Source organism: Gopherus flavomarginatus, chromosome 1 (assembly GCF_025201925.1).
Source record: "Gopherus flavomarginatus isolate rGopFla2 chromosome 1, rGopFla2.mat.asm, whole genome shotgun sequence".
Lineage (NCBI taxonomy): Eukaryota > Metazoa > Chordata > Testudines > Testudinidae > Gopherus > Gopherus flavomarginatus.
This window is the reverse complement of record NC_066617.1, coordinates 111,589,671-111,608,372: the sequence shown is the minus strand read 5'-3', so window position 1 is coordinate 111,608,372 and position 18,702 is coordinate 111,589,671. Positions and strand designations below refer to the sequence as shown.

At 41.0% G+C, this 18,702-nt stretch overlaps 2 protein-coding genes across 4 annotated transcripts in view; both read left to right on the top strand.

Annotated features, from left to right (window-relative positions):
* Positions 1 to 18,702, top strand: part of CHRM2 (cholinergic receptor muscarinic 2) — a 192,771-nt gene that overhangs the window by 74,595 nt on the left and 99,474 nt on the right. The gene's annotated exons all lie outside the window — the stretch shown is intronic.
* The window catches only part of LOC127031930 (troponin T, cardiac muscle-like), a 192,403-nt gene continuing 174,392 nt past the window's right edge, over positions 692 to 18,702 (top strand). The window contains exon 1 of the mRNA XM_050918970.1: positions 692 to 1,038. Coding sequence (XP_050774927.1) covers positions 858 to 1,038 — 181 coding nt within the window. The 5' untranslated portion in view covers positions 692 to 857. The remainder of the gene's footprint in view (positions 1,039 to 18,702) is intronic.

The window sequence follows — 18,702 nt, the reverse complement described above, 5'->3', positions numbered from 1 at the left end:
AATGAAACAGTTGTGTATTCAGACAGATGGCCAAATTAGAAAGTTCTTATTCAGGCAAACTTGAATTAAGCCCACAGGAATTTACCTGAGTAATAACTGAGGCCTGGTCTTCACTACGCGTTTAAACCGAATTTAGTAGTGTTAAACTGATTTAACCCTGCACCCGTCCACACAACGAGGCCCTTTATATCAATATAAAGGGCTCTTTAAACCGGTTTCTGTACTCCTCCCCGACGAGAGGAATAGCGCTGAAATCGGTATTGCCATGTCGGATTAGGGTTAGTGTGGCCGCAAATAAACGGTATTGGTCTCCGGGTGGTATCCCACAGTCCACCACTGTGACCACTCTGGAAAGCCATCTGAACTCGGATGCACTGATCAGGTAGATAGGAAAAGCCCCGCGAATTTTTAAATTTCATTTCCTGTTTGGCTAGCGTGGAGAGCTCACCAGCACAGGTGACCACGCAGAGCTCATCAGCACAGGTAACAATGCAGCCTCCTGAGAATCAAAAAAGAGCTCCAGCATGGACTGCACAGAGGGACTGGATCTGATCGCTGTATGGGGAGAGGATTCCGTGCTAACAGAACTCCGTTCCAAAAGACGAAATGAAAAAACCTTTGAAAAAATTTCCAAGGCCATGATGGAGAAAGGCCACACCAGGGACTCAGTACAGTGCCGTGTGAAAGTTAAGGAGGTCAGACAAGCCTATCAGAAAACCAAAGAAGCAAATGGAAGGTTCAGGGCAGGGCCGAAAACATGTCGCTTCTACGCTGAGCTGCATGCAATTCTAGGGGGGTCTGCCTCCAGTTCCCCACCCCTGTCTGTGGATTCTGAGGTGGGGGTGGTAATCTCAGCCATGGCTGAGGATTCTGCGGACGGGGAAGATGAGGAGGAGGAAGAGGAAGACGAGCTTGCAGAGAGCACACAGCACTCCGTTCTCCCCAACAGCCAGGAGCTTTTTCTCACCCAGACGGAATTACTCTCCCAGCCCTCCCAAGCCACTAGCCCAGACAATGAAGCCGTGGAAGCGACCTCTGGTGAGTGTACCTTTGTAAATATAAAACATGGTTTAAAAGCAAGCATTTTTTAATGATTAATTTGCCCTGAGGACTTGAGATGCATTAGCGGTCAGTACAGTTATTGGAAAAGTCTGTTAACATGTCTGGGGATGGAATGGAAATCGTTCAGGGACATCTCCATGAAGCTCTTCCGGAGGTACTCCAAAAGCCTTTGCATAAGGTTTCTGGGCAGGGCAGCCTTGTTCCGTCCTCCATGGTAGGACACCTGACCACGCCATGCATGTAGCAAATAATCTGGTATCATTGCATGACAAAGCCTAGCTGTGTATGGTCCCGGTGATTGCTGGCATTCAAGCAACATCCGTTCTTTATCTCGCTGTGTTATCCTCAGGAGAGTGATATCGTTCATGGTAATCTGGTTGAAATTCAGGAATTTAATTAAGGGGACAGAGATGGCCATTCCTACTGGGCTGTTTGCCTGTTGCTTAAAAGAAATCCTTCCTTGCAGGTAGCCAAGTGGGGGGAGGGAGGGAATGGCGCTGAGCTTGTTCGCGTTTGGCTAGCAGGGATCTTCCCTGTTACCAGCCACGTGGTGGTGTGGGAAGGGGGGTGTTTAGCAGTGATCTTCCATGATACCAGCCACACGGTGGGGGGAGGGGTAAAGCGATCATCCCGGAGAATTGGATGGGGGGCGTAGTTTCTGCTGCTGCATGTTAACAGGAAAGAAGCAGCACTGAACGGGATTTGCTTGGTATTTGGGAAAGGAGGGCACTGTGTATATGAAGGCTGCAGAAGCCAAAAGACAATGGCTTACCATGGACGCATGCAAGCTGAATTCTTGCATGCGTCCATGGTAAGCCATTTGGTTCTGGATTTAGATGGAAAGGGATATTTTATTCAGTAGTTGGTCCCTTTTAAGTGAAGTGGGCCCAGCTCCCCTGTGCCAGTTCAAGTACATCCCAGATAGGCCTGATTAAGAAAATGGGGCTGTATCTGAGGCTAATAAAATTAAAGGAAGACAGCTGTAATTGGAAAGGAGGTCACTGGGGGGCATTTTCTGGGAAAGCTGAGGGCAGGAGGCCAGAAGAAGGGCTAGTGTGTGACCTTCCAGAGCTGGAAAGCCAGGAGAAGCCTGGGAAGGACTCGGCTGGAAGGACTGGGGGGGTTGCTTTGATAAAAGAACACTTGGGGACTGAAGAAAAGTCCAGATGTGGCAGCAAATACTGATGCTGGTATGCGGTTGGACTGTGTTTTTGGACTTTTAGGGACTATGTGCACTGTGTAGGATAAATGGGCTTTCTTGTGGCTTTCAAGAACTATTTGCACTTTGCAGCTCCAGGTAAGGGTAATATTGTACCCAGGAGAACCTGTGATGGAATCTGAGATGGGGAACTGAAGCGGTCACCCTGGCATTTTTGTGCCCAACTGCAAGAAGGGTCTTTGGGAGCAAAAGGGAATCATGACAGGATGAAACTGGCCTATTGAATAACTGGGGCATCCTAGTCTTTGAAGATCATCTGCTGAAAAAACATTTTTTTTCCAATTTAGAACGGTGCAGGGAATTTATCTCTTACATGCATTAAAGGTCTCAGTGTCTGACCTAGAGGTGTGTGGAACTAGATGGGTTTGGTTGGTAGGAGTTCATGCCAACCTTCTCTTTGGTTTCTGTTTGTTATGGGCTCACGTTAACTTTGAGAGATTAAGAGAGCTTTAAACTAGGAATTTGGAGGAGATGGTTGGGAGATGTCCAGGTGATCTCCATGCCAGAATTTAACCTTGAGAGTGAAGAAAACAAAGTAAGAGGGGATACAGCCTTGGACATAAGGAGGGAGGGTAGTGTAGATACCAGTCTAACAGGTGATGCTGGTGGTAGAATGTCTGTGCCTAACAGGGTAAAGAATGTCAGTGAAGCCAAACGGCAAAAATTAAGATGTCTGTACACTAATGCGAGGAGCCTAGGTAACAAAATGGAGGAACTAGAGCTACTGGTGCAGGAAGTGAAACCGGATAGTATAGGGATAAGAGAAACATGGTGGAATAGTAGTCATGACTGGAGTACAGGTATTGAAGGCTATGTGCTGTTTAGGAAAGACAGAAATAAAGGCAAAGGTGGTGGAGTAGCATTGTATATCAATGATGAGGTTAACTGTAAAGAAATAAGAAGTGATGGAATGGATAAGACAGAGTCTTTCTGGGCAAAAATCACACTGGGAAAGAAAGCTACTAGAGCCTCCCCTGAGATAGTGCTTGGGGTGTGCTACAGACCGCCAGGATCTGATTTGGATATGGATAGAGACCTCTTTAATGTTTTTAATGAAGTAAACTCTAATGGGAATTGTGTGATCATGGGAGACTTTAACTTCCCAGATACAGATTGGAGGACAAGTGCTAGTTAGAATAATAGGGCTCAGATTTTTCTGGATGTGATAGCTGTTGGATTTCTTCACCAAGTAGTTGAAGAACCAACAAGAGGGGATGCCATTTTAGATTTGGTTTTGGTGAGTAGTGAGAACCTCATAGAAGAAATGGTTGTAGGGGACAACCTTGGTTCGAGTGATCATGAGCTAATTCAGTTCAAACTAGATGGAAGGATAAACAAAAATAGATCTGGCACTAGGGTTTTTGACTTCTCAAGGGCTAACTTTAAAGAATTAAGGAAATTAGTTAGGGAAGTAGATTGGACAGAAGAACTTGTGGATCTAAATGCGGAGGAGGCCTGGAATTACTTTAAGTCGAAGCTGCAAAAACTATCAGAAGCCTGCATCCCAAGAAAGGGGGAAAAAAACATAGGCAGGACTTGTAGACCAAGCTGGATGAGCAAGCATCTCAGAGAGGTGATTAAGAAAAAGCAGAAAGCCTACAAGGAGTGGAAGAAGGGTGGGATTAGCAAGGAAAGCTACCTTAGTGAGGTCAGAACATGTAGGGATAAAGTGAGAAAGGCTAAAAGCCATGTAGAGTTGGACCTTGCAAAGGGAATTAAAACCAATAGTAAAAGGTTTTATAGCCATGTAAATAAGAAGAAAACAAAGAAAGAAGAAATGGGACCGCTAAGCACTGAGGATGGAATGGAGGTTAAGGATAATCTAGGCATGGCCCAATATCTAAACAAATACTTTGCCTCAGTCTTTAATTAGGCTAATGAGGAACTTAGGGATAATGGAAGGATGACAAATGGGAATGAGGATATGGAGGTGGATATTACCACATCTGAGGTAGAAGCCAAACTTGAACAGCTTAATGGGACAAAATCGGAGGGCACAGATAATCTTCATCCAAGAATATTAAAGGAACTAGCACATGAAATTGCAAGCCCATTAGCAAGAATTTTTAATGAATCAGTAAACTCAGGGGTTGTACCGTACGACTGGAGAATTGCTCTTTATAAATATATCAGAGGGATTAATATTAGGGAGGGAGAGGAATTATTTAAGCTTAGTACCAATGTAGACACAAGAACAAATGGGTATAAACTGGACACTAGGAAGTTTAGACTTGAAATTAGACAAAGGTTTCTAACCATTAGAGGAGTGAAGTTCTGGAACAGCCTTCCAAGGGCAGTAGTGGGGGAAAAAGACATATCTGGCTTTAAGACTAAGCTTGGTAAGTTTATGGAAGGGATGGTATGATGGGATAACTTAATTTTGGCAATTGATCTTTGATTATCAGCAGGTAAGCAAGCCCAGTGGTCTGTGATGGGATGTTAGATGGGATGGGATCTGAGTTACTGCAGAGAATTCTTTCCTGAGTCTTGCCCACATGCTCAGGGTTTAGCTGATCACCATATTTGGGGTCAGGAAGGAATTTTCCTCAGGGGCAGATTGGAAGAGGCCCTGGAGGTTTTTCACGTTCCTCTGCAGCGTGGGGCATGGGTCACTTGCTGGTGGATTCTCTGCAGCTTGAGGTCTTCAAACCACAATTTGAAGACTTCAATAACTCAGACATAGGTTAGGGGTTTGTTACAGAAGTGGATGGGTAGGGTTCTGTGGCCTGCTTTGTGCAGGAGGTCAGACTAGATGATCATATTGGTCCCTTCTGACCCTAAAGTCTATGAGTCTATGAGTGTCTTTGAATGACCCAAAACATCAAGGTGAAATCTCTAAGTTTCACCTAGTTTTGTACAAACGAGACATGGTTTGTTTGAAATTGGCTCTAAGTTTGTTTGGAAAGGATGTGACATCAGGCACAAGCTTTGCAATGGTAACAAAACATGAAGCTGGGGGAATGTTGTGTGGTTTGGGGTTATGCAGTGGATGGTTCACTCAGTTCTCGTCACAATTCCTGTGGTCCACTCCTGGGTCTGCCATTGACTTTCTGTCTAACCTTGACCAAATCATTTAACCTGACCAATTTCTTCATCTGTAAAATGTGTGTGCTTAAACCTAACTGGCTCAGAGGAGTATTGCATGGCTTGTAGAATTCATGTCCGTAAAGGGTATTATGATCTTTGGATAAAAGCAATTACATAAGTACAAAGCATAAGTATTATTCCACACATGTAGCAAAAGAAACAACTAATACTGAACCACAAAAGTGCAGTTGCAATGAGTCTCTCAAATTACACAAACAATAAAGGTGGATAGAGGCAAGGCAGACAAATACATCTAATACACTGCTGGATGACCTGTGAGGCCCTAACTGGTGATTGAAAGGCCAGTACTAATTTAGAAAATGAAATGTCTCCTTGCAGTTATTTCTCTGTGTGGTTTGATAACATCTAAAAGTACACTGACTAAAGCCTGTAGCTAAAAATCCTCAGATTATAGCTGATTCTGCTCCCTGGCCAAATACTTCTATCACTTTCAGTCTGGATTTCCCAGGCCTGACATCTTCATGTTTCATCATTGCCAAGCGAAAAATCCCATTTCACCTTTTCATATGTCTCAGCTGCAGAACAATGGCATTCAACCAACCCAGTGCCTCAGATGGAGCTGTTAATTTGCCACAGTGTTAGCAATCAGCATAAATGTGCCATTTCCAGGATAGGTGTGAAATCCCTTAGCAGTTTGGAACACCTGAAAGAGTTATTCAGGATAGATTAAGAGAGAAGAGACTGTCTGAAAAGAATTTTTTTCTTAATAAATAAAATACTTGTCTTGTGGAAGGCCAACATTACCCGGAAAGAATATTTACAGACAAAAATATGCAGAGGTCCAAAAAATGGACACTTTTATTAAATATGCATTCAGGGCCAGATCACCAACTGGTGTAATACACTGATTTACACCAGCTAAGGACAAAGCCTGTAATTTCTAGGCAGTTTTGTAGTTATATATGACAATAATCACATTTGTCAGTTTCCATTTTATGTAAGATACAGTGTGGCACATTTCACCCATGATTTACATTTTGTTCAGATATGTTTGGAGGCAGAAAACTTTTGAATCACAATGTTGCCCACCCATGTCTGTCTGCCTGCCTGTGCTCCTATTATCATCTTTTCTAAATTGGACTTCTACCTATCCAATTTACATAGGATGCCAATGTATAGATACAAATTTTAGAGGCTGAGATGAAGCCCCTTTGAAATTTGAAAAGCAATGTGAAACTTGTCACCAGATTCTCTCATCCTAACAGGAAATATAATTTCTACATGAAAAATTGTCAGCATTTTGGAAAAATTGCTCCAATTTCACAGATTTTTTTGGACTCAAAACCAAGGTGATTTTGATGAAAAAAGATTCATAACACATATTTGAGTAATTGGTTTTTTTTATGTTTGCTTCTGTTCCTAGTATTTTTCTTTTGTCACTTTTAAAACCTCTTTTTCCACAATTTTTTTTCTAGAGTATTACATTAACAAAAGTGGGGGAAAGGCAATGGATATAATTAATTTATATTTTCAAATGTTTTTTCATAAATTCAGTAAGTAGAGGCTGTTAAAGAAACTTAGTAACCATAGGCTGAGAGGAAAATACCTGCACTGTATTATTTTTATTTCCATTTATAATGTTAAATGCACCCATGTGAGTCTCTCAGTGGATGTGCAATTCCTTTAGAAAGACACAATGCACATTTCAAAATGGACAATGCCCCAAAATGCTTTCCATCCCCATTACAATAGAGAATGTGATCCTCAGCTTGCATCATAAGTCATAGAGTTTAAGGTCAGAAGGGACCACCAGATCAACTAATCTGACCTCCTGTATATCACAGGCCACCAGCACTCACACACTGAACCTAGCAACCAAAATGTGACCAACGTATTACAGCACACAGGAGACTAGATTATGATGTTCCACAAAGAGAGAATAGCGGGGACTGATGTGCACAAATTCATAAGGCCCCTGTGATGGCAGAGAACTGATTAAGTGAGATGTACTCACATAATCCTAACAAGTGACCCATAGTCACATGCTTCAGAAGAAAGTGGAAAACGCCCAAGGTCACTGCCAATCTGTCCTGGGGGAAAATTCCTCCCCAACACCACATATGGTGATCAGTTAGACCCTGAGCATGTGAACAAGAACCACCCAGCCAAGCACCTGATAGAGAGAGAATGCTTGGTGCTACCTCAGAACTCTGGTCCACTCCATCCAGTGTCTCATCTCCAGTAGTGGCCAGGACTGAGGAAGGAGACAAGACAAAACAAAACAACCAAGCAAATCCGGAATATACTTGGGGACAGGAGAAACCCTTCCTGACCTCTGCAGGTGGCTTGCTGAAGCCCTGAAGCATGAGCTTTTAGGAACATATCATATGACAGAAACTGGAAGTGAGGCCAGAGCTCCTGACTCCTGCCCTCATGTTACACAATCACACTTGTAAAACTTGATATTTGTGTCCACGACTCCTAATGTACAAAAACCTCACTCCTCTGATGATTAGAAACTTTCCTCTAATTTCCAGCCTGAATTTATTCATGTTCTTGTGCCAACATTGTCCTTTAGTTTAAATAGCTCTGCACCCTACCTGGTGTTTATCCCTCTGATATATTCATGGAGAGCAATCACATCCCCTCTCAGCCTTTGTTTTTACTGGGATAAACAAGCCAAACTCTTCCAGTCTTGTCTCATAACATAGACCCTCCATTCTGCTGATCATCTTAGCAGCTCTTCTCTACACCTGTTCCAATTTGAATTATTCTTTCTTGAATATGGATGACCAGATCTGTTCACAATATTCTAGTGGAGGTCTCACCAGTGTCTTGTACAATGGCATTAATACTTCTCTGTCTCTACTAGAAATGCCTCATCCTGATACAGCCTAGGATCACATGTGCCTTTTTCATGGCCGCATCACATTGATGGCTCATAATCATCCTGTGATCAACCTCCTGCCCAAGTCTCTCTCCTCTGTTTCTTTCAACTTCCAAGCCCCTAGTTTGTAGCAGAAATTCTTAATACTAGACCTTTAGGGCATGATCTTGCACTGTGTACTATTGAATTTCATTTCATTCTTGTCACTTCCATCTTCAGGGCCATCTGGATTTTCCTGTACAATATTCTGATCCTTCTCTGCATTGACAATGCCTCCCAACTTTGTATCATCGACACATTTCATTAGCACACTCCTGCTTTTTGTGCCAAGCTCATTAATAGAAATATTGAATCCATGAGGAACTCCACAAGTAACCTCTTTCCAGTCTGATAGTTCATTATCCCAGCACAACCCGTTGCCTTCTCCCCTTTAGCCAGTTCCTTACAATTCTTGTACTAATCCCAATCTTCTCTAATTTAACTAATAATTTCCTATATGGTACAAAATCAAATGCTTTACTGAAGTCCAAATATATTAGATCTACTGCACTTCCCTTAACTAAAAAATCAGTTCTTTTCTCAAAGAAGGAAATCAGGTTAGTCTGGCATGATCTAACTTTGTTAAGCCCACGTTGCATTTCATCATCTTTACCATTTATCTCCATCCATTTAATTATTCTTTCCTCCACAGTTTGTTTTAAAGCCTGTATACTACTGAAGTCAGACTAACAGATCCCTGTAATTGTCTAGATGACTTTGTTTTCCCTTTTTTAGATACAAGTATGACATTAGCTATTTTCCAATCATACAGTACTATTCCAGAGTAAATAGATTTATTAAAAATTCTTGCTACTGGACAAACAATCTCATGTGCCAGTTCTTTCAGTATGCTGAGATGGGAATTATCCGCTTTCCCAGATGTGAGCACATTAAGCTCTTTAAACTTTTCTTTCACCTCAGTTGTGGTAATTTCCATTTCTACATACTCATTTTCATCATCCTGTCTTCATGCCTGTGTTCCATATTATCATCCTTATTGAAAATGGAGGCCAAGTATTAATTTACTTTTGGGGCCATACCTAGATTATCTAATCTCTTTGCCATCACACTGCAGCCTCATCCTCCCTTATTCTCTTCTTATTTATATAACTACAAAACTGCTTATTATTTATTTCAATTTTCTTGACAATTCATCTTGATATTTAGTAATTCTCACTTTATTCCTATATTTTCTAAGCTCCAAGATATAGCTTTCTTTTGCTGAGCAACCTCTTTTTCCCATTACCTACAGGAGCTCTGCTTTTTGAGGTGATTATTCATCCAGCTGGGTCTGTTTTTCATCTTTGCTTGTAATGCAAATGTCAGGTAGTTTTTGTATGGTTGATTTGGAAGGAAATCTTAAGCCTCCTTTACATTGAAGTCTTTGAGCTCTTTCATCTAGTTGCCTTCTTTAATTCCCTTAATTAACTTCAGTTTCTTTATACCAACTAAGAAACTGGCACCAAAACGCTCCTTCTCAAGTCATTTCCCTTCAGCTGGGGAAAACTTGATAAAATACCTAGTTATAATTTTTGATCAAAACATTTTCCTGGCAAATTGTGCAGTTTCATCAGAATAGAAATTTCCCATGAGAAAATTTGACTTTTGCCCTTTTTTCTGATTTTTCAATGGGAAAATTGTAAATGAAATTTTTGTTTCAAATTGACATTTCACTATTTCCACTTGTGAAAAAAACCACTATTTTAAAATGTCAAGCATCAAAATTTGGAAACAACATTTTGTGTATCAATATTTCTGAACAGAATTTTTTTTTGCAACTTTTTGTTCCATGAAAATTTTTGATATTTCACATTTTTATTAATTTCAGAATGAAAACAAATATTGAAATTTCAAGATTTCTCCTGGGACAATAATATAATTTCCCAAACAGCTTACATGAGAAAGGCTTTGTAGAATGCTCTAAAGATCAAATAAGTCAGGATCTTGTGAACATGAGGGTAGTCAGTTCTAGAACTGAGGATGTCTCTGAGACTGCCAAGTTACCACAATCCCGCAATTTAAATCTGGAGACTATTATCCTGAATGCCTCAGCTAAATTGAACTGTTGCAGTAGCACAAAATGAAAAACTCCTGTAGAGACAGGAAGCAAGAAGTAGTGATAAATTATTAAATCTCAGCATCAGAACAGGTTAATAAATGGGGGTGCCCAAGGGATCAGTATAGGGAGCCTGGTAGTTCATTATATTTATTAACTTCCTGGAAAAGGGGGTGAATAGTGAGTTGGCAAAATTTGCTGATGGCAGTTATTTAGGTTAGTCAGGAAAGGCAAGGAAGGATTTGAGGAACTCCAGAAGGACCTAATTAGGCAAGATAGTGGGGGAAACAATTCAGAAGGAAGGAACAATTTAGACTACCCCTACACACTGATAGCCTTTGAACCAGACCTTTCAACGTAAGGGAAATTGTTGTTGAAAGCTTCCATTCACTACTCTAATGTTGGTCAAAAATAGGCAAGATGTTAAAGAGGGAAAAGTGAATACAATGGAAAATATCACGCCATTATATAAATTAATGCCTCCATCTCACCGTCAGTGCTGCATTCACTTTAGATCAACAAATCTGGAAAAAAAGACAGAGAAGAAGTAGAAAAGGTCCAGAGGTACTGAAGGAGTGAATCAGTGTGAGGAGTGACTGAAAAGAGTAGGACAGTTTAGTTTCAAAAGAGAGAGGTAAGAAAACTAATAAATTGCATGGAGAAGGCCATCTGGACACTTCTGTTTAGCTGGTCTCATAATATAAGACACGTTAGTAGGCAATGAATATAAAACAGATGAGAAGAAATACAGTTTTATGCAACATTTAATTAAATGCTTCACCGTCACTGCAGTAAAATATTACTGAGCCTAATAGCTTAGTAAGTTTTGAAAAGGGTTCTGCTTATATGAATTGCAAGGGGCATCAGTCCTTGTGCTTTTGGGCATTAGCCAATCAACAAGGAGAGTCAGGAAAAAGTTTCCCCACATGATATATTATTTTACAACTAGATGCATTATTGGAGTTCTAGGGACCGAGGATGGGAATTTCAAAAGCACTCAGCACTGGCCCAACTCTGCCTCCACTGAAAAGCCAATGGGAGTTTTACCATTGACTTCAGTGGGAGCAGAGGTAAGCCAATGCTGGGAGCTTTTGGAAATCCCACTTTTAATTCTTATTCTGAAATATCCAGCACTGACCAGTGTTGGAGAGAGGATAGCTGATGAGACAGGCTATTTTGGCCTTTTCCTGCATTCTCTGTTCCTATGCCAGAAGCCAACTAACATAAGTAAAACATTTCTGCTACATATTTCTTTTATGTAGTCAATTTTATCCGTTCAAGTGATCTGCAATGTGTTACATGAATTGCCAAGAAAGAGAAAGCAAATTTTTTTTCAATGTTCTCCCTAGTTTATGTTGGTAACATTGATAGGTGCTATCTTTTACCATGGTACACAGCAAGCAGATTAGTTACTTGTAACAGATACTCACACAAAAATGTATTTACAGATCACTTGAGCATTAGAGATGGGTAATTTTGATACTCTTATCAAATATTGTTTGCACAACATAAAAATATTGGATGAGTATAAGATGAAGAGAAGGATGAATAGACCCAATGTACTGTAAGTGTAATTTGCAACACTGCCTACTATACCAGATATTATGCAGCTTGCAAAGGACTGATCCAAAGTCACTGAAGTCAATGGAAAGTCTTCCATTGACTTCAATGGGCTTTGGATTAAGCTCCAAAAATGCATTTAATTTTTGACATGCCTATTCCCCTGCTATTTCAGTTGAGCCTCATCTGAGGAAAGAATGAATTGTGTAATTAGCACAAATGTCAATGGGAGTTTGGCAGCAAGTGCTCTTGAAAATCCCATTAGATGCCTATCTGCGTCTTTAGGCACCTAAATAATTTTTAAAATCTGGCCCTCAGTGGCTAGGCAGAACGTTTGAACAACTATCAAAGGAATGTTTCTTGTATGCTCCAGTGAGGTACTCCTCTGAAATATCTTGTGTCCAGTGAGCGCAATCACCTCTGTGGTCTCTATCAAGGAGGGCTGTCCTTCCCAAAGTCAAGCAAAGAGCTGATCAAATATATCTAGTGTCCAGTGATAGGACATTTCAGTGCAGTGTCCAATGTTCATTTGGCAGGCTTTCCTGCAAGGAAATGGAGGAGTTGCTCCCATGAATGCTTGCTGGTGTCCACTGAAGGTGCATCCTTCTATTTGTTTCAGAGGCTTCTCTTTTTTCAGCCTCCAGAAACTCCCTCTTTAGACCCAAAAGCCATTTTTATCAATCATTTGTATGCCTCAAATAAATCCCCCCCCCAAGGAAAGTGACGAAAGAAGAAATGCATGCCTTCTTTCATTGCCTGTGGTATCTCTACGGTGAAATATAATTAAGGTATTTTCATGCTGGCTGGCCTGCACTGTCTGCCCTTCATGAGAGTTAAAGTCTATTGAGCTCTTATTTGTTTTTAACACATTGTGTGAGGAAGGATTAAGCCACTGCAGTGTTTAATACCAGTAAATGATATGGAACTCCATAAAAACATCAGTTATGTTACAGTTAAAGGTGTCTCAGAGCTCTCCTGGAGAGCTGGGGTTCTGTCTTCATTCCTTTCATGACAGAACCTGTGGGCAATTGTCTCTGGAGATTATGAGAGGCTTTTAAGTGAAGAAATCAACTGAGGGATTGCTAAGAACAGGGATTTTTCTCCATTATCATTTCAAATGTCTTTAAAAAAAGAGATGAGAGGATTGTGCTGGTAAAAAGTGCCATACTCACAGCTCTGAAAGAAGGGGAGTCCTTACCTCAGTGCCTCAGCCCTGACATACAGCCAGGATAGTTAATCTTCAGGACCATTTGGTCCTTGACATTTCTGGTAGGGCTGACAGCAGTGATGGTAATTAGTGCTGATTGCAAAACTGTGTGGGGAGGGTTAGGAAGCAGGGGAAGGGTGTGAAAACCTGGATATTAGGAAATGGACTGAGCCTAGCAATTCATTTTGCACAGGCTGTTAAATAGCCATGAGATGGCAACAATTGTCAGTCATTATCAACCTGAAATGGGTAATGTCCTAGATGTAAAAGCCTCTATGACCCTGCATCCAGTCCTCTGAGCCAGACTGTCACCCTCATAATCTATCATTGCCTTGTACAAACATACGTGAATTGTTGTGCTGGTGAGTGAGAGACTGATAGTTCCGGTTAAAATCAGACATAGTGCCAGACACTCGGCGAGTGCCAGTTGGCATAACTCTATTGGCTTCAATGGAGCTATGCTGCTTTTTAACCAGAGGAAGGTCTGGAGCATAGTACAGATGGTTGTAGAGTAAACTTCCCTTCACACAGCCCTGTTAATGTATCTCAGTTTTGACCAGCAACTTCCTCTGATATTTCAATTCTAGGGCCCCACACAAATTTAAAAGTGTGTTCCAGTCCTTCCTGAACAGCCATACTCTCAGTCCTGGCACTCTGCCAACATCTGTTAGTCCTGACCTTTGGGATCCCCTGCTATTACAGCAGCAACAATGGCATTATCTTCTGGTATAGAGTAAAATAGGTACCTTTAATGTATCTGTATTTACTAGCAATTACCTAAATACATATTATTGGAAACTTCTTAATGCCCTCAAGTCACAAAACAAAATAACAAGGGACACTCCTAAATACCACGTGCAAAGTAATTAAATGAATTACTTAGTTAATGAATGGATTGTGTAATTACTAAACATTGCTACAAATTACTAAACATTGCTGCAAAGTGTAGAATGGGTACATTTGCTTACTACTATCAATAACTTCAGTTATGCCATTGTAAGTGCATTTTAGTCAGAGTCCAGAAATAAAACCCCTCTGCTCTTACAGAGAGTCCCTGGGAGATTCCCAGAGCACACTGAGGTGTGGAAGATGGGGGGGATGTCTGATTTTCTGGTGACAGGCAAATATGGGAGAGCCAGTGTTCTAATCAGGGCTGAAGAACTATGCATGGTCTGTCCTAAATCCCAAAACACCCTTCACTAGACAACCACTGGTAGAACATGGAAACAGAGGACACACTGGAAAAACCCAATGGTCCATGTAGTCCATTACATTGTCTTTCACAATGTCCAGCAGCCCTGCAGAAAGCAGTCGTGGGATAACCTGTTCATGTGGAAAGTTTCTTCTTAATCCTGAATAGGTAGAGGTTGACCTAAAACATTAAGCCCTTGAGTGGAAGAGTTTATATTTGTATCCAAACTCCTTTTTTTTTTTTTGGCTAAATTTGTACTAAAATATCTCTAGATATTATTGTTAGCCATATCAATGTCCAATCCATTTTTAGACCTGCTAAGCTCTTGCCCGCAGTGATACTGTGTGGCAAGGAGTTCTGTAGGTGAATTGTGCACTATGTGAAAAATAATTTCCTTTTACTGGTTCTAACTTTGCTGATGTTCTGTTTCAAATGTCTCCTGTTTCTTGTATTCTGAAAGGGGCTGAACAGAAGTGCCTTATCTACCTTCTGTATGACAGTCATTATTTTATGCAGTGTAGTTGTAGCCTGTGTCTGTCCGAGGATATTAGAGATGCAAGGTAGGTGAGGTAACATTGTTGGTCCAATAAAAGATATTCTCTCACCCACCCGATCTCTCACTCATTATTTTGTATATCTGAATTCAGTCTTCTCTTAACTGGCTCATCTCTAAGGTAAACATTACCAATCTTTTCAATCTCTCAGTGGGAACAGGATCAGCTAAATAAACCTTAATGTAGGCTGAAGAAGAGAAGGAGATAGTATTAATCTGAAGTATGTGGAGAGAAGAATCTTGAGTCTCAAAGTGTCAGGCCCATTCAGTTGCAGGGCTTGGGAGCAGCGCAGCTGGGAGTAATATTCCTGGCCAATGTTGCTATTTTTCTTCCTTCAAATAATTATTCACATTATTTTCCACTACTGGACCACATTCAGTAAAAAGTGCAAGAGTTAGCTCTTGAAGCAACAAGAACAATCAGATCAATTCATGGTGTGGATTAGGGAGACGGAAGTGAAGATTTTGTGTCTTTTTCCCCTGGAGAGGTTTTCAAAACTTAACACATATACTGATTAGAAGCAGAGACATTTATGGTGGGGAGGAAGAGGCCTTTGGCTATTGTACTTGTTTTTGATGGAGTGGACTGGTCTTCCAAAAGATGTAAATACTGTGAGGGTTTTAGATGTACCTGCCTTGGGATTGCAGATTAGCTGGATGTTTCAGTGTGGGTTTTTGAATTATTCTTATTCGTCTCTCCTTAATGGAGAGATGGGCAGAGATTGGGTTTATTCAGTACTGCAAATCTAGTTGCATGTTCTTTATGGCACTGGCATGAAAAGATCAAACTCACTTAACTGGTGACTGAAACAGAGACTGAACCCAGATCACCTTTAGTAACCCAGTATGCCCCTGACCCTTTGTCTCTGTCTCTCCCACCCAGTTCATTCAGTCCCAGGTGGGTGCTTAAGCAATTGCTTTCAGAATACTATCTTCACTGTCCCAGACAAATAATTACCAGAGGAATAGATTTGCCATTTTATTTTGTTCTTGTTTATTTGCTCTCCTCAGTCACCCATAACGAGGCATCATCCACTCCCTGATTGAAGACTCCACTCCATCTGTGTAGGATAGGGCATGCCCTTCAAACCCCACCTGAAGCTTGCTCCTATTTCTCTGGCATGTGCAATCGTCAAAGCAAACAAACAACACAGCGCCTCAAGGAAACAGATCAGACAAGGCAGTCAAAGAATGCACATTTGCAGTCATCTGCTGTCCCCCTCCTCCCTCACAAAAACAAAACAAAAGCCAGGAGAATAAATTACCAGGGAACCCTTGCAGTTTTATGACGCACTTTATATGCCATGAGCCGGCCACTGCCGTGCCTCTCCGCTGCCAGAGAAAGCAAAAGTGAATACAGATTTGATTTGTCACCCAGCACAAGATGTATGGGCAGCATTAGGGAAATGACACTTGGAGCAGAACATAATAAAAAGTGTCTCACTTGGGAGGCTGGCTGGCTGGCCAGCTTTATGAAATGTTATTACCATGTTGTTTACTCCACTCATTTCAAGGTATTTATAACATACTCGATAGACTGTCATTTTTCTCCTACTGACTCTGCACAAACGGGGGGGGGGGCCGCAAATGGGAGACAAGAATAGAGATGAGATCCAGGCATTCCCTAAGATTAGAAACAGAGGGTGAGGGAAGGCCAGAAAGTGCATTGTGCACAATTAATTAACTCAGTGCATTGTGGAGCAATTTCCTCTAAAATATTAAGTAGTGACACAGAACTACTGTCCTGAAGAGACAAATCCAGAGACTAAAAATTACACTGTCACAATGCACACTCACAAGGAGGCCTTAATTCTGCCTCTTCCTAACTTGAATATGCTTGACTTTGTAATCTTAATAATGTTCTTTTGATGTAGGGTTTGTATGTGTGTGTGAGAGATATATAGACCCATATTTCCTAACACACACTGAATATTTTGTGTTGCTCTGGCAATAGAGAGCAGCCATAAACTGTAAACATAGTTTAATCTCTAGTCTATGGTTATGTTGCATGAATGGAATGGTAAAAAAAAACCAAATCAGCCAATGTAGCAGTGAATCTGGCCCATGTTCTCTCTGATCTTTTCTCTCTTTTACTCACATGTAGTGATTTATCTTTGCAGTTATTGTCCCATTTAGACATAAATGATCTTGGGGTTCCACTAAGAGAGAAATTTTAATATTCTCTGAAGCTTTATTCATGAAACCACAAATCCTTTTGCCATGTCAACAGTTATCACCTTTTCTTCCCTCTCTCTCTGTCTCATTGTTATTTTTCTTTTCAACTTCCTTTTGTCTTCTTTCTGCCCTTCTCATCCCCTCTGCTGTTCCTTTCATTCCCCTCTCACGTTTTTCCCTTCTTCTATCCCTTTCTCTCTCACTCTATTCCCATCCCTCTCTTACCCCTGCCCCTCATCACTTCCTTAGTTTTCCTCAATTCCTCCTCCCTATCTCTTCATTATCTCCCTGGCAATGAATACACTTGATCCTCTGCTTTATCTACCATTCCTTCTCTCCTGCTGTGATGGTGGGTTCTCCTCACATAGCTTCCACACCATCATCTTTGCTCCACTGGGGTCTTTCTCCTGTCTGCATCCAACTCCCCAACATGTATCAGCCAGTATGAAACTAGTAGATAATTAAACTGCAGGAGCGAAACAAGGAAGAGAAGCACTTAATGCCATAGGAAGTAAATAGGGACACTTGAGCCCAGGCCAGTTTGCCTCTCAGGATCTCCATGAGGCCATTTATAGTCACTTTTCTAACTGTAGCTGCAGTTCAGGGACATGATTCTTAAGTCCAGACAAGAGGTGCTCAGGTGCAGGGGATGAGAGTGAAGCTGGTCTTATGCCACTTTCGTGCTCTCCTGATCCTCAGGGCTGCTGAGGGGCAGTTTGGCCCATGTCTTAAGTTAGAGCAGACTGAAGGCTCCTGTAATGGCACTCAGTGTTGTGGCAGCTGAGGAATCAATAGAAAGCCATAAACATGCTCCATAAATGCCCCTTATAGTGTGTGGAGGCATATGTCACGATTCCCTTATAGCATGGGACTTCTCAGCAGGTCTCTCTTAAAGGTTGCTTTCCATCCCTGGAATAATGTAGCCCAGTGCTTTCCAACCTTTTTTCATTTGCAAACCCCTAAAAAATTTCAGATGGAGGTGCACACCTTGTTGGAAATCTTAGACATAGTCTGAAGACCCCGAGGGGTGCGCAGAACACAGATTGAAAACCACTGTTCTTTGGTAATGATGACCTTTTGCAGACACTTTGTACCTAGTCTGTGGACCACAGGTTGAAAAACTCTGCTGCAGCCTTCTCAGGGGCAATGATCTGGCTTTTGGTCCTTACTTTTCATTAAGATTTGGACAGAAAAACACAATTTAAATAAAACATCTAATTGGCAACATTTGTCAATTTAAAAAAAAAAGTAAAAGTTTCAGGCATTGACATTTTCCTCAGCTTACGTGATTTTTCTTCAGCTTCTGTAAAAGACACCCACCAATTGGCTCTTCACTTTCTTCATTTCCCATCACATGAATATTTCAGGCAGTTTTGACACTCTGTAATGAGAAATAAGATTAAGCTAAAGGCACATTAGTAATTTTGACAAGGACTGAAAGTGCAATGAAAAGAATTTAAGAACAGGCTGTATTTTAATACACCTGTATTATGAGCAGAATCACCTGAGAATATATGATCACAGAAAAAATGATATAAGCTCTTGTTTGCATCAAGGCTGTCTTATTTAGCACTTATGAAACATATATCAGGAGGGCTCAGATGGATTATTGAGGTAAAACGTATCCTGTATGACTCATGAACTGACCTCTTATAACAGTATATGAGAGATTTTGTCTTCCAGCAGAAAAATCATCTCTGTTTT